Genomic DNA, 16,263 nt, shown 5'->3' on the forward strand with positions numbered 1-16,263 from the left:
ATTAGCATAGGTGGGAGGGAGGGTGCTTCAGGATCTTAAGAATTGCAGCCTTTATGGTCTCAAATGGCTCCTAGAGATATGTGGGGAGGGCCCGTTAAAAAAAGTTGAGGTTGAGGCCTGTGGCGTAATGCCAGGGCAGCCAAGTCAACCTGCATTTCTCGCTTGTGCTTTTAATGGTGGAAGTCAGATTTTTCATTAGTAGAATATTGTTTATTTTTTATTACCAGGTTTGTTTGGTTGGTGATGGATTTTTTTTTCCATAGCAGGGTAATGCAAGCTCTCAGAGCATTGAGGAGAAAATCTGTCAGGTGTATGGGATAGGGCCTGAAGGTTGGTTGCATTGCGAGTAACAGGAAGTGGGTTGGCTGTACATCTTATGTAATATGTATGGTTCTGCAGGCAATGTGTCTCTGTGGCTGTGTAAACCTACTTTAGACGGCACCAATTAAGGCCAATTTCAGCTTCACAAAAGTAAATTTTTCGATTTGGTTGAAGGTATTGTTAAAGCGGTTGTAAAGGTTTGTGTTTTTTCACCTTAATGCATCACCTGCTGTGCGCGTCCCCCGGCGTCCTCTTGGAGTCTGGCCGTTGATTGGATAGATTGATAGCAGCACAGTCATTGGCTCACGCTGCTGTCAATCACATCCAATGACGCGGCCGCCGGGGGGCGGGACTGAGTCATACACTGTGTCTATGGATGCAGCGTGTATGACAGGGATCGCGCCCGCAAGCTAACCCCCTCGGGATAGAGCTTCCCAGAGGGGGTAAACTATTGTGGGGGAGGAGCCGAGACAGCCACCGTGGGACCCCAGAACAGGAGGATCAGGGCCACTCTGTGCAAAAAGAACTGCACAATGGAGGTATGTACCACCTGTTTGGTATTTAAAAAAAAAAAAATGTAAAGCTTTACAACCCCTTAAAGGTATTCAGACAGGCACGGTTGTCAGACTACAGTAGCCAGCAGTGGAGATTCCTCCATCCATGTTATTTAGGCTCAGCATAATATGTGAGCATTACCTAGGGCAGTCTGCATGGAAAGGCAGATTGCCTGGAACGCCCAGTCTTGCCACTGACATCCACCCACCAAAGCATTTTGATTTTTGAAAACCCCCCCCCCCTCACGAGTCATCCTACTATGTGCATCAGGGCTGATAATTCTTGAGAGGAGTACTGAGAATGTAGGTACTGTAAGTAGCCATGATTTCACGTGCATTGTCCAATTAATAGTAAGCAAGTTGTAAGATTGTACATTAAATTATGTTTTTTCTTATACTACAGCAATTTGTCTTCCAAATCAATACCGTTGTGACAATGGCCAGTGTGTTTTGAGCAAACAGCAGTGTGACACCTTCTTGGAATGCAGTGACAACTCTAATGAGATAATGTGCGGTAAGTGATTACCAGAATATCATTCTGACACCTTACACACAGACTTTTGCACTATAGGCCTCCCACTATTGAAATGTCAAGCCATGGGTTCACTTTAACTTACTCTCCCCAGCAGCAGATACTTAAAGGCAGAGTCTACTTTTTACAAAGGAGCCTTCAAAGCCTTGTACCCACGATCAGTAGATTGAGGGTGCAATGGCAGGCTCCTGTAGACTCTTCCTCTAGCTCTCTGTCCATACTGAGGTGTAAATTTTCATTTGGAGAACTGGAGGAAGTGCCAGCGGTGTGGTGGTTACATTTAGAACTACAGGTCTTGTATCTCATAGTCTTGGAGTTCGTTCATTCACAAATCTCAAAGTAACTGGCGTGCTGATTTTAAAAGTGACAACTGTTTTGGGGTGGGGGGAGTCCGATTTGCACAGTGTTGCATCCAAATATGAGTTTAACAAGCTGCAAAAGGTTACGTTGGCCTTTTAACTTATTGTTGTTCCCCCAGCATCCATTCAGCTACCGGGAATGAAGGAGACATGTGAGCTACGAGTTCTGTCTGTGCATTTTCCATATGAATTGGCCCAGCTCTGTCACATGGAGCTTGTTACATGCTCCTCCATTCCCAGAAGTGCAAGTATTTGCTTCAGTTAATGGAGCAGCAAGGAAAGAAGGAATGGTAAGTATATGCTGGGGAGAGTTTGAGGGTTAAAAGCAAATTTGTTGTTTTTAATTGGATGGACAAAAATGCAAATCTGCTTTAAAGTGGAGGTCCACCCTAAAAAAAAAAATACAAAAATTACACCAAAATCATACAAAAAAATGAAAAATTATTTTTTTTACTTACCAGAAATTGTGGTTGCTATGCAGATCTTCCTAATCTGCCTCATCCTAGTCCGTGGCAGGTCTTCTTCCTCGTCGTCCTTGCGCTGCCCTCTGGGAACTGTGTATATCCCAGAGAGCAGCCGCCTATTCACAAAGCGCCACGAGAATCACGCATGCGCAATAGGAAATGGGCAGTGAAGCTACAAGGCTCCACTGCCTGTTTCCCTTAGTGAGGATGGCGGCGCCGGGACCTGCCACGATCGAAGACAGGTAAGTGTCTTGTAGCTGCTGACTTTTAAAAAAAAATATCGCGGGTGGAAACCTGCTTTAAACTATTTTTTTGTGTGGTTTTTACAATTTTACATGCTTGCTTTTAATTACTTTTTTTACTGTATGAAATGTACATAGGTTTTAAAAACACTGTCATGCACACTAATAAGATCATTTGCAGCGAATGTTGCCATTTACTTGTGTGTGTGTATATATAAAATATCTTTGAAAATGCTATACTTTATTCAATAGTACTAGCAATGTGTTATTTTTATTGCAGAAATGAGCAAGTCCTCATCAGAAGAGACACCTTCTCATACTAGTGCCATATTACCAGTGATTGGCATTATTCTATCCGTCTTTGTATTTGGTGGGGTATATTTTGTGTGCCAGCGAGTTGTGTGTCAACGATACACTGGGCCAAATGGACCTTTTCCACATGAATATATCAGTGGAACTTCTCATGTCCCACTCAACTTCATGACAACTAGAAGTTCTCAGCCTGGAGCATACACAGGTAATATTGTATTTTTCATGATAATGGGAAACAAATGCTTGTAAAGAAGAATGAAACCTTAAAGCGGGAGTTCACCCGAAATTTTAACATTGGATTGATGCTCATTTTGTCAAGGGTAATCGGGTGTTTTTTTAAAAACGAAGCAGTACTTACCGTTTTAGAGAGCGATCTTCCTATTTGATTGACAGTCTTCCGACGAGTAGCCGAAAGAAGCCGAACGTCGGCGCGGCTCTATACGGCGCCTGCACACCGACGTTCGGCTACTTTCGGAAAATCGTGACGCGATAGATGCGACCATCAGAAAGCCTGTCGGAAGACTGTCGATCAAATAGGAACGCCCAGTCTCGCAGCCCATACCCGGAAGCGGCGGAGAAGATCGCTCTCTAAAACGGTAAGTACTGCTTCGTTTTTAAAAAAAACTACCCGATTCCCCTTGACAAAATGAGCATGAATCTAATGTTAAAAATTAACATTTCCGGTTGAACCTCCCCTTTAAGGCACCATCATGTTTCTGTAATGCACACATCACTGCGACGCAGTGTTTTCTATGCAGAGTTGCACCAGATTTTGCACTGTCTTGTTTTAGTAAATCAACCCCAGTAGGTTTCTTTGTGTGAAGCATTTGCTGATAGCAGTTAGTCATGCCCCTTCGATTGCATTCTCCCAACACGGGGGGATAACTAATTAAACAGGTCTTTTGTGTCTAACAAGCAAATCCGGGTAAGAACTATAGTAATTATGTGCTCTGAGGGATATGACTTGTGTAGTTCTTAAACAAATATGTCATGGCAGCTGGAAAGCAGAAATATAGTATCAGCTGAAACATGATCCAATAAAATGTAAAGCATTAAGTCCTATGCAGGGCAGGACTTAGGGTGGTGGGGGCCCCTGGGCTTGAGTGTTGAAGAGGCCCCCTGGAGCCGAGAATTGGGGGGGATCGAAGTTGTTGAGCGGGGGGGGGCGAATTGAAGTTGTTGAGCGGGGGGGAGCGCATTAAAGTTGTTGAGCGGGGAGGATTTTGCAGTTGTTGAGGGGGGGGGTGCCTCTCACCTGTGCCAACAGCCGGGGCCACAGACTGTCATTAGCCTGGCTCTCGGCTATCTTCCCTTCAGCAGCCACAGTCCTCCACACACCACTCCGGTTCCTCCTGCTTCCGTGCTGCCTCCTCTTGCAGTGCGGGAAAATTAACCCTTTTGCGGGACTGCGGGAAGAAGCTGTCTGTGCGGGAAAGTCCCACAGAATCCGTGCGTGTTGGGAGGTATGCGCAGGGCCGCCATCAGGAATTTTGGGGCCCCTTGCACAGCTTAAGGCATGGGCCCCCTGAAGCAGAGAACCTAGGGGGGGTGGGGGTGCTGCCGCCTGAAATTGAGAAGCGTGGGGGCTGCCGCAAATTGAGAAGCGGAGGGGCCTTTACAAAAAAAAGAAGAAATAAAGAAGAAAACAAATATATATAAATATATGTAGCCATCCGGGGCCCTGGGGACCTCTGGGCCTTTTAATAAAAAGAAAAAATAAACCTCTGGGCCCTTTAATAATAATAAAAAAAAACATTTATAAAAAATACATAAAAAAAGGGAGGTTGCCAAACCCGGGGGCCCTGGGGACCTCTGGGCCCCTGGGAACCTCTGGGCCTTTTAATAAAAAATAAAAAAATAAACATTTATAAAAAAAATAAAAAAGGGGGGGTTGCCACATGGGGCCCTGGGGACCTCTGAGCCCTTTAATAAAAATATATATATATATATATAAAAAAAAATGTAATTTTTTTTATAAAAAAATAAAAAAGGTGGGTTGCCATCCGGGGGCCCTGGAGACCCTTGGGCCCTTTAATAATAAAATATATATATATATATATATATATATATATATATATAATATTATATATATAAAAATAAAAAATATATAAAAAAAACATTTTTTTACAAAAAATAAATAAAAAAAAGGGGGGTTGCCATCCGGGGCCCTGGAGACCCCTGGGCCCTTTAATAATAATAATAAAAAAAATATATATATATATATATATATATATATATATATATATATATATATATATATATATATATATATATATATATATATATATATATATATATATAATATTATATATATAAAAATAAAAAATATATAAAAAAAAACATTTTTTTACAAAAAATAAATAAAAAAAAGGGGGGTTGCCGTCCGGGGCCCTGGGGGCCTCCGGACCCCTAAAAAAAAAAAAAAAAAAAAAAAAAAAAAAATTTTTTTTTTTTTTTTTTTTTTTTAAAGGGGGCCCCCTATTGGGTGGGGCCCCTGGGCTTGAGCCCAGTCAAGGCCAATGGTAAGTCCGGCCCTGGTCCTATGGATTACTCTGCTGAGCTTGAAGCCTTGGCTTCAAATACCAAAAATATTAATTTCTGTTTTCCCTTAAAATTACACCCTTTTTTCTTTCTGTATAATGCTGCCTTGTTTCACCAAAAATGAGGCAACTGTTTGCTGCACGTTTGTTTTCTGATATAAAATAATGTCTGTTCATTAACACTACAGATAGCACCCTTTTATGTAAAAATAAATCTATCTATTTATTTATCTATAGATATAAACTTTAGTACGCCCCTGTCTTCTTTGCGCATCAATTTGGCTGTATGTTTAGGCAAAGCAATGGTCAGATCAGCTAATGTCAGAGCCTTTTCTCCTGTTCTTAGAGAAGTATCTGACATTAGCTGATTGTGTGCATCCTTTAAGGCCAGTTCACACCAGAATGTGGCGTGGGAACCCCATGTTCCATGGGCATTTCCTGCACCACATTGAGAACTCACTGCACTTGCAATTTAAAGTGGATGTCAGTGTTAATTCAACGATAATGCGTTTGCCTGCACTGGATCGCATGGTACAGTAGTAAAATGTAATCCAGTTGCTGTGTTTGTTTTAAAGAGGAACTGCAGTCTACTCACATAATTTTTAATAAAAATATATTTGCCTTTCTGACGCTTCCCTCCAACCACTTTGCATATCATTTTATGTATACTGTGGTTCTGTACTGTGATACAGTGAGCTGAAGCTGCTGCCTGTTCACTTCCTAAATTTACACAAACACTCAGAGGCACACCTCCAGCTCTGCAGCTCTCATTGGCCCTCTTATGACTTACCCCCCTTCCTGGCAAACTCTGTCAAGAGTGTGAGAGAGAGCTGTGCATGATGTCATAAGCCTAGACTTTTTACCAAACAGGAAGTGGGCTGTAAAAGGTATTTACTAGCATAAAAAAATATTTTACTATCCAAGGTTAAAACAACAAGGGCAGAAGATTTAATAGATAGAAAGATGAAAAATGACTGAAGTTCTGCTTTAAAGTAGTGCATGCACTATATTTGGCATGGTTCAGCGCAAATGAACAGACTGAAATCGCACTGCACCTGGATTGCATGCGACTGGCCTAAGAATGCACAGCGCTTTCCTGTGCAATTCATGGGGTGAACCAGCTGTTGGCTCGGCATGCAGCTAATGAAATTTTGAATTTTGTAGATGGTTTGGCCTTTAGGCAAAAACATGAAAACGCCTCTCTAAATGTCATAATATCACATAGACCTAATTTACTTGAAGCATTCTTAGCCATTTTAATTCTAAAATTAAAGGTCATGAAATTAAATATACATTAATTTCATAAGATGCTACTTTCCTAATATCAATATCTGTGGCATAATAATATGGAACCCAATAAATGAATACAGTGGTACCCTGGATTATGAGCATAGTTTGTTCCAGAAGAATGCTTGTAATCCAAAGCACTCGTATATCAAAGCAAGTTTCCAAATAGAAGTCAATGGAAACTCAAATAATTTGTCCACAGTGACTTCTATTTTATGCAGTACCACATGTGGCCAGAGGTGGGGGGCGCCGGAAACACTCGGAGAGTCCTGGGGGCGGAGTTTTTCCACGTGGCTCCGAGTTCATCCGAGCGGCTGTGAGTGTCACTGGTGCCCCCGAACCTCTGGTCAAATGTGGTACTGCAGACCGCAGGGGCTTGAATCCTGCTTGTTTTGCAAGACAACACTCGCTAACCGAGTCAGGATTTAAAAAAAATATTAGCTCGTACTGTGAAACGCTCGTTAACTGCGTTACTCGCAATCTGAGGTATTACTCTATTTTTATATTATTATAATCTTATATTTCTAAACTGTTATATCTGTATATGTGCAGAAAACAAAGCATGTTATACAGCTAAAGTGTCATGTGCAACTAGTTAGTGCACATTGATACCTAGTAAAAAAAATGTTTAAAAAAAGGCAAATCTGTGACTCTGACTTGGTGCTATTAAGTGTGTTTGAGAAATGTTCTCCTGTCTTTCTTGCATTGATTTGAGACACAATAAATAGTCACAAGTCTACATTGGAGGACCACTTTTTTCTTTTCGTATTGTGACATACTTGTCATCATTCTAGGTATACCATGTGGAAAGCAAATGATCAGCTCAATGAGTATCATAGGAGGCGGAAGCAGCGGCGCTCCTTTATATGACCGGAATCATGTGACCGGGGCCTCTTCCAGTAGCTCATCCAGTACTAAGGCTACTCTCTATCCTCAGGTGAGATGTCTGGCTTCTAGACTTTCTGTTAGCGTGTCTGGATATGTAAGCATACTATATAATGCACATAGCAAAACTATTTGTTTACCTTTTACAATTCATTGTTTTTCATTAGAATGACTGCATGAAGCACTTTTTAATGGCCATATAATATATACTTAAAGCAAGCTCAGAAGTGCACATAATTATGTGCTCCCCATGTTTTTGAGATTTTCTGCTCATAAATAAAAAAAAGAATAATAGCGTGGGCTTGCTGCTTCCCTTTATCATGCAATTGATGAACCTATCTGAGTCTAGACAATATAGCTCAGCTCTTATTATGCAGTAGGAGTGTATTATTCGTTTATACTTTGTAGGCTGAGTTGTCAGTGTCATGGTGGGAGAGTGTACAGATATGCAAACAGATCAATCAGTACTACTACCCATACAACACATTGATGGCAGAGCTCCCGGGTGCTCGATCCACAGTCGCTGGCTGAGTAAAATGATGTAGGGAGGATGATCCATCCACACACAGTTGTTGCTCCTAAAGAATCTTCATTTTATTGAAAAGCCACAGTGCATAAACGCAGGTAAAATCAATTGACGCGTTTCAGCCTATGAGGCCTTAGGCATAACCACCAGTGTACAGATACTTTTCATTGCAGGCACTGTAGTGAAAGCCTGAATAGCTTTATAACAAATTTTTAAACCATATTCTGTTTTTCCATTAAGCCTCATACACACGTACGGGAATCCCGGCGATAAAAAATACGGCGGGGAAAACCGAGAACCTGCTCAGTAACTTTTTCCACCTACACACGACCAGGGTTTCCCGACAGGAAAACTGCCATGAGAGCTTTGGTCGGGAATCCCGGCCATGTGTATGCTCCACCGCAATGTTTCCCATAGGAAAACTGCCGGGTTAAAAAACGCCGGGAATCCTGGCGGGAAAAAAGAGAGCTGGTTTTCTTTTTTTTTCCGGAAGTTTTCCTGTCGAGAAAACTGCGATGGAGCATACACACGGCCGGTTTTTCCGGCCAAAAGCTCCCATGGCAGTTTTCCCGATGGGAAAACCGGTCGTGTGTATGAGGCTTTAGATCTTGTTTAATGGAAATAACTGTAGAAATGTTAGAAATGTTTACTTGAAAACTGGATTAACACTTATAAGTTGTTTGTTTTCTTTGCTCAATATTTAAAATAACATTTCAATAAAGTTTATTCTATGCAAACTCTAAATTTCCCTTGAACACATATGGGTAGTGGGTATGCTACTTTCCCAATAAAATGTTCCTGATAATTTTATTTTTTGTCTGACAATTTAATATATTATTTATTTAGGTGCTAGCATTTATTCTTATATAAACTAGCATATATAAAGTGAAACCACTTAATAGTGTATGTGTATAGAGGCTGTAGAAAGAAGAGATAGTTGGGGATGAAGGAGATTTTGGGAGAAGGGTACATGACTTTTGCTCCTTAAGGTGATTTTAAAGGATCACATTTTATTTAAAAATAAATAAATAAATATTTTACACTTACCTCAGTGAAATGGTTCCTGCGGCCCCCTGCCTGTGCTCCTCTCCCCCCCCAGTGCCCACCATAGCCAGCTGCTTGCTATGGGGGTACTCGTGCAAACTCCCTCCAGAGGCAGCTCTGCTTGTCCCTTTCTGCTGTTCATTCACAGAAGTATTTGTGCTCTGTGATTGGGCAGAAGGAATGGGCACAGTGGCTGCATGTGTCTCTGAAGTTGCGATAATTTAGACCAGATGGTCTCGGAGCACTAGAAGTATAGTACTACATATGTTCTCGGTGCTCAGTTAAAGAAAGAAATGGTTTACTAAAGAGATAAGTCCATGAGGTGGCACGCACCTTGGACTTAACCCCCTAGTAATCCAGCACATTCTACAGCTATAATATTGCTATGATTTTTTTAATTTATCATCTTCTTAATTACACTTGTTTTGACTTCTGTCAAGCTCATAGGGTATTGACCTTTCATGCTTTTTAAAGTTTATTTAATACTTTGTTTTCACAGACGTGGCTCCTCATTTGTAGAGATGAGCCAACTTCTGACATTAAAATAGTGTGGGATCTGCAACCTTTTGCTATAGGGAACATAGGTGTGCGCAGTCTATTGCATTAGGGTGTGCACCTCAAACACACACACCACTAATCACTCACTATGTGCATTCAGAAAGGGAAGGGGATGGTCAATTACATATTTACCAGGGCCCCTTCCTCCACTCATCCTAAAACATCCTTGCAGCAACAGCTGTCGGGAGAGGAGGGAAGCTGGTAGCACTGCAGGGGGGATGGAGGGAGCCAGGGAAGTAGGGGGAATCTGTGCTGTAAAAGAGTGATTGGGGTGTGCCTGGGCACACCTGGCACACCCTATGCGCACGCCTATGATAGGGAATATCAGTCAATCTGCCTAGGGTGGGCTAGTCTGGTTTCCTATGGGGTAAAGGAGGTGAAGTGTTGTTTTTCCTAAATCGTAAAAAAAAATCTGGTTCAGGTGAGATTCGCACATGACTGACAGCTTTATATCACCCTCATCTACTCCAGTTCCTAAGCCAGCCCAGCTGAATCTCATCATTAGCCCTGTTTTATCATCAGATTTCTTGATACACTGCAAAAGTGCAACATTTCTTACATCACTGTACTACTTTTGCCAGCTGTTTGGGTGATAATGTGGAACTAGGTGGTATTTCACTTGTTGGGCAAAGGAGCCAGCTTGCTACCCAGTGATACTGATAACAACATCTAAACACAGGAGTGGCCAATAGGACAGCTGGAGAATTCCAAGGCTGTGTGAGCTATATGAGAAATACTTCTTGATATATTATTCGTGGCACATGGAAGCAGATAAAAGGCCTTCACATTTCTTTCCACAGTTCAGTTCCATGATTTGTGCTGTGTGAAATCATAATCAGCTCATTCAGTGTAAAATATAACTAGTACTGTTACAGCAAAATGAGAAAATGGAAATGCATTAAAACATGTCACTTGTCTATGCCTGGCAGCAGTGAACATATAGAGTATGTTCCTGCAAACGATCTACATGTACAGAATTCCCTAATTGAGTTTTACTCGACCCCACAGAAATTAGTCACCTACAGTGTATGGCCTGGTCTTTGATAGATTTACATTCAGACTCCTGGCCCAGGGGCTGGTAATTCCAGTTCCCCCTGCCGAAAAATTACGGTAAAATTATTCTACTCCACAGGCCTGTCTTGGATCTCTTAAATTTGTTGTTAAGAGCTGCAAGCTTAAGATGGAGTTGATCATTTCAGCAGGGACTTTCTGGCATCCATCAATATTGAGGAAACACCTCTGGTTATCCATTTATCAGGTGCACCAGCAGCTTTGCAGAGGGGGAGGGGAATTATCAGTTTGCAATCTTGCCTTTCAGCCTAGCGATGAGTGTTCACCAAAACATTGGTGCTAATTTTAGCCTCCTTGAGGTCAAGAGGGATACCTGTATTTAGCTGCAAGAACAATATTATATGAATGTGCAGTGTCTTACTTGGAGCTGGAATCCAACCTAGACAATGCAATTTAGATGTAATTTCCCCTGAAATACCTGTAGCTGACCATGAATACCAGCCATGCCAAGATGGTGTTCTTTTTAGAGAAGCTGTGGAAACTATAACCTCAGGTTCGCCTACTGCATGCTCGCAGGTGGCTGTCCATTCGCCAACTGCATTCAAGTTTTGGGTCTCCCTGTAGTGGCCTTCAAAGCGATTCCTTAGTTGGGTGGCTCCTCTGTCAAGTGCTGCCAGGCGTGAAGTTGTTTCCAGTTTTTCTATCGAAACAGTTGATTATTAAATTGTAGGGTTGCACCAATACCGAGCATTTGTACCTGTGAAAATGCTCCAATGCCTAATTTGATACATGGGCAGCCTAACAGATGATTGGTGCGGCAGTGGGGGGAGTTACCACCAATCTCCCTCCCTGTATAGCTTTCAATAAAGCAGCTGACAACCATTTCTCCTTTTCTCCCTTCCGCAGATTTCAACTGCTTTATTGAAAGTCACACATTGAGATTTGTGATTTGTAACTCCCCCCACTGCCGCACTGATCACCCCTGAACTGATCACCCCAAACTGTGTCCTGTATCCTCCTCCGGCTCCCCGAGTTCTCATGTGACCTCCTCCAGTCCCTGTCCGGGTCCCCCTCTGTGCTCCCCGGGTCCTCCTCCGGACCCCTCTGTCCCAGATCTGTCAGGATAGAGAGCGGAGGAAAGAGCCAATAAATATGTAATTTAGCGACTCCTTTCTTTTCTTAATGAGCAGAGTCGGCGATCACTGACTCTGTCTATTCATAACGGAGTATCGTAAACTGTGTTTACGATGCATTAGTTTATGAATGAACAGGAGCCTCTGTCTTTTGTCCATTAATCTTCAGTGCAGCAGAGGCTGCAGAGAAAGGGACAGGGGAAAATCGTCCCCCCTCAACAGGACTAATATAAAAAAATACTTGGTCTTAAAAAAGTGGTATTGGTGCAACCCTAATAATTTGTTTCACTTAAGATGATTTATGAGGAGACTTTTATGAATAAATGCAAGCCTAGTTTTAGCAAGTTAAGTGTGGTGTTCCTTTACAGTATATAATGTACCTATTATAATATTTATAAACTATGCTTCATGGTTAATAAAGCGGGGTTAAAGAAAACCTTATGCCGCATACACACGATCGGATTTTCCGTCGGAAAAACCTTGTATGGTTTTTCCAACGGAATTCCGCTCAAGCTTGGCTTGCATACACACGGTCACACAAAAGTTCTCTGAACTTTCGACCGCTAAAGAACACGGTAAGGTACAACACTACAACAAACCGAGAAAGATAAGTTCAATGCTTCCGAGCATGCGTCGGAATTTTGCGTGTCAGATTTTCCGAAAATTTGAGAACCAGCTTTCAATCTTTTGTTGGCGGAAATTCCGATAGCAAAAGTCTGATTGAGCATACACACGGTTGGAATTTCCATTCAAAAGCTCACATTGGACTTTTGCGATCGTGTGTACGGGGCATAAGGTGTCGCTTCTAAAACTCAGGAGTTTGCTTCTGTAATCTAATTTTCATGATAGAAATTAGTACTCGTATAAAGCTGGTCCCCGCAGGCAGCACTTTTCTTTTTTCTTTATTATATTGCTCATTGTAATAAATAAAATAATACAATTTTTCTTTACAGATCTTGAATCCACCTCCATCACCAGCTACAGATCGATCACTGTACAATACTGAAGTATTTTACTCCTCAAACAGTCCTTCCACTACTAGATCTTATAGGTAAGACATAATATTACATCAATTTACAAAACTTTCTCTAAGGATTTCCAAATTTTTCCGAATAGGTAATTTTGTATTGTTAACTAAGGTGGTCACTGCAGTACTATGGCAGTGTATTAAACTATATGTTCAATTACAGTTGCCCAAATCTGGTGATACCAAGAGTTTTAGAGGTTGTAGCCATAGTTTAATATTTATGTTCTAGATTTAAGTAACGGTATTGGCAGTACCCATTGTTTCCTTATGTGATTAAATCAACCACTGTTCTTATAGAAATGGGAATGAGGTGACATTGACTTTCTAGGTAGGGAGTAAAACAGATGTATTTTTGGCTGAACATGTTTCTGTCTGGTTGCAGGCCCTACCTTATACGAGGCGTTGTTCCTCCCACGACACCGTGCAGTACAGATGTATGTGACAGTGACTACACTACGAGCCGGTGGAAATCGAATAAATACTATATGGACTTAAATTCCGATTCAGATCCGTACCCTCCTCCTCCTACTCCGCGGAGTCAATATATGTCAGCCGAAGAAAGCTGTCCTCCATCCCCAACCACAGAAAGAAGCTACTTTCACCTCTATCCACCTCCACCCTCACCATGTACGGACTCCTCGTGACCATAAATTGAAGAGACCTGCCCCCTTAATTGTAAATATTTTAAAAATGAACAAAAGAACATATATATAAATATATATATATTTTATGATCTTAAATATAATTCAGATTGATGTTTTTATAAGAAAAAAGAAAAAAATACAAGCAATAAAAAATAAATGTGAATACAGATGGGGTTGGGAGGGATTGTGAAAATTGTACAGTGGAAAAGTATTTATAATTTTTTTTTTAATTTAAGTACCACGTGCCATGTTTCTAATATGTCCCACAACATGTTCTTTGCAGAAGACTTTAAAAAACACTTCTGTTTTCTTTTTTTCTTGGTGCTCAGCTGGAAAACAAACTGTACTAACATTATGAAGACAAGCGTGTCTGTATGCCTTTTATGTAAGAAATCTGTAGCCAGATGAATTTTTGCTTTACTTGGACAGTTCTGTTGCCCTGCTTAAATACAGACCACACAAAAAGAAAAAAGAAATTGACCTGTGAAGCACTATTTAAACCAAGTGCTAGTATGGATACACCCACACCTTTGAAGAAATATTAATGAAAAACAGTGAAGTGATGTAACTGGTAGGTAACCTCAATAGTGGTGTCAAATGTTTTTTTTTAAATAAAGCAAAAATGGAGGTGAGCCAAATATGCCAATGCAACGAACGGTGAATCTAAAGAATTACACTGAAAACATGTGAGATATCCAAACTGGATCTAAAAAAGAAAAAAAGTGCAAAAACTTAAAAAATACCATTAAATGTGAGAAATGGCAATATCATCATCAATAAACAAATTTGATAAATAACATAAATGAGTCCATGTAAAGAAGAGAGAAAAAAGGACCTCAGTGGTTGTAACTACATAAAATGATGACTGTTAAGTCCTTGGTTGGTGAAAACCAGAAGTGATAGTCCGTGAGAAAATATACTGTATCAAAAACTCATCCACGGTGACATATGATCCAAACACCCCAGAGGAAGTGAGAATAGGAAAGTGCCTCCACTTTAAGCACACACTTCCGCTTACCAGATAAATATGATCCCTTATTTAAACCGTTTTAGATTTATTACGTTTCAAAGACACTTATTTACGTTTAAAATGGACACTTAACGATTAAGTAGAAAAAAAAACAGCATTAAGCAAATCGAGCCCGCCGGCTCTCGATAGCAGCCCGTTGCTTTCTGGACTTGCGTACACACGCAGTGACATCAGCACGTCGCTCCTCCCAGGAAGCAATGGGCTGCTATCGAGAGCTGGCCGGCTCGATTTTCTTAATGCTGTTTTTTTCTACTTAATCGTAAGTGTCTATTTGTCTTTTAAACTTAATAAATCTAAAAAGGTTTTACACTATGTAAGTCTTTTGTTTTTATATGGGGACTCATTGATTGTGTCTATTTGTATGAGGATAATCACTGCATAGGCTGAGAGGTTCGTTGGATGGCACAGAGACCCCAGGCTGGGTTATAAGCCATAGGCGCTCCCTGATCTCCTGTAATAAGGGATCATATTTATCTGGCAGTACATGCTTAAGGTGGAGGCACTTTCCTATTCTCACTTCCTCTGGGGTGTTTGGATCATATGTCATCATGGATGAGTTTTCTCACGGACAGCCACTTCTGGTTTTCACCAACCAAGGACTTAACAGTCATCATTTTATGTAGTTACAACCACTGTGTTCTTTTTTTTCATGTTTTCTCTTTTCTTTACATGGACTTATTTATGTTATTTAATTTGTTTATTGATGATGATATTGCCATTTCTCACATTTAATGGTATTTTTTCAATTTTTTTGCACTTTTATTTCTTTTTTAGATCCGTTTGGTTATCTCACATGTTTTCAGTGTAATTGTTTAGATTCATAATTCGTTCAATTCGTTTCACTACTATTGAAGTTACCTACCAGTTACATCACTTGTTTTTCATTAATATTTCTTCAAAGGTGTCAGTGCATCTATACTAGCACTTGGTTTACATAGTGCTTCACAGGTCAATTTATATAGTGCAGCTTTTTTCTTTTTGTGTATGTTTTTTGGTGTTGTATAACATCTTAAGTTGTAGCTTGTCACCTTTAGTTAAATAGTGCAGTTTTTCTATTCACCGTCCTTAGATACAGACCACCTTCACATTCTAAAACTGCCACATACACCTTCTGCCATGTACTATACTTTACATAAAACAAATGTTAAGATGGAGGGCCCACTCCCAGAATAATGGCTTTTCAGAGAAAGAAAGAGTATACAGTGCAGCCTGGTCTACCGATCAGCCCCCCACTGCTCTTATAGACACCCTCATCTGACTTTGTATTGTGTGTTGGCAGAAGTGCTTCAAGTTGCTAGTTTAGGTACAATTGCATCTGAGAGGCAAATATGTATCAATTCACCTCTACCTCCAACTGCTACCCCTAAAAAGTATTGTGATATTTTAGGATTGTAGTGTGCCAGTTCTGACAATTTAAGTATGAGGAGCTCTGGATGTCTTAAATAGACAAGATTTGTCTGCCTGCAATGTCGCAGTCCCGCTCAAAATCACTGATGGCCACCATTACTAGTAAAAATAAAAATATCTCATAGTTTGTAGATGCAATAACTTTTGCGCAAACCAATCAATATACACTTATTTGGATATATTTTTTTAACAAAAACATGTAGCAGAATACATATTGGCCTAAATTGATTAATAAATTAATTTTTTTTATATTTTTTATTAGATTTATAGCAGAAGTTAAAACATATATTTTTTTTCGCAAAAAATAGAAACCGCAGAGGTGATCAAATACCACCAAAAGAAAGCTTTATCTGTGGGGGAAAAGGACATACATTTTGTTTGGGTACA

At 40.5% G+C, this 16,263-nt stretch overlaps 1 protein-coding gene across 1 annotated transcript in view; it reads left to right on the plus strand.

Moving 5' to 3' along the window:
• The window catches only part of LRP5 (LDL receptor related protein 5), a 212,101-nt gene extending 198,257 nt beyond the window's left edge, over positions 1-13,844 (plus strand). Inside the window, exons 19-23 of the mRNA XM_040328926.1 lie at positions 1,279-1,389; positions 2,753-2,989; positions 7,406-7,548; positions 12,722-12,819; positions 13,178-13,844. Coding sequence (XP_040184860.1) covers positions 1,279-1,389; positions 2,753-2,989; positions 7,406-7,548; positions 12,722-12,819; positions 13,178-13,439 — 851 coding nt within the window. The 3' untranslated portion in view covers positions 13,440-13,844. The remainder of the gene's footprint in view (positions 1-1,278; positions 1,390-2,752; positions 2,990-7,405; positions 7,549-12,721; positions 12,820-13,177) is intronic.
• Positions 13,845-16,263: the final 2,419 nt, after the last annotated feature.

Source organism: Rana temporaria, chromosome 11 (assembly GCF_905171775.1).
Source record: "Rana temporaria chromosome 11, aRanTem1.1, whole genome shotgun sequence".
Lineage (NCBI taxonomy): Eukaryota > Metazoa > Chordata > Amphibia > Anura > Ranidae > Rana > Rana temporaria.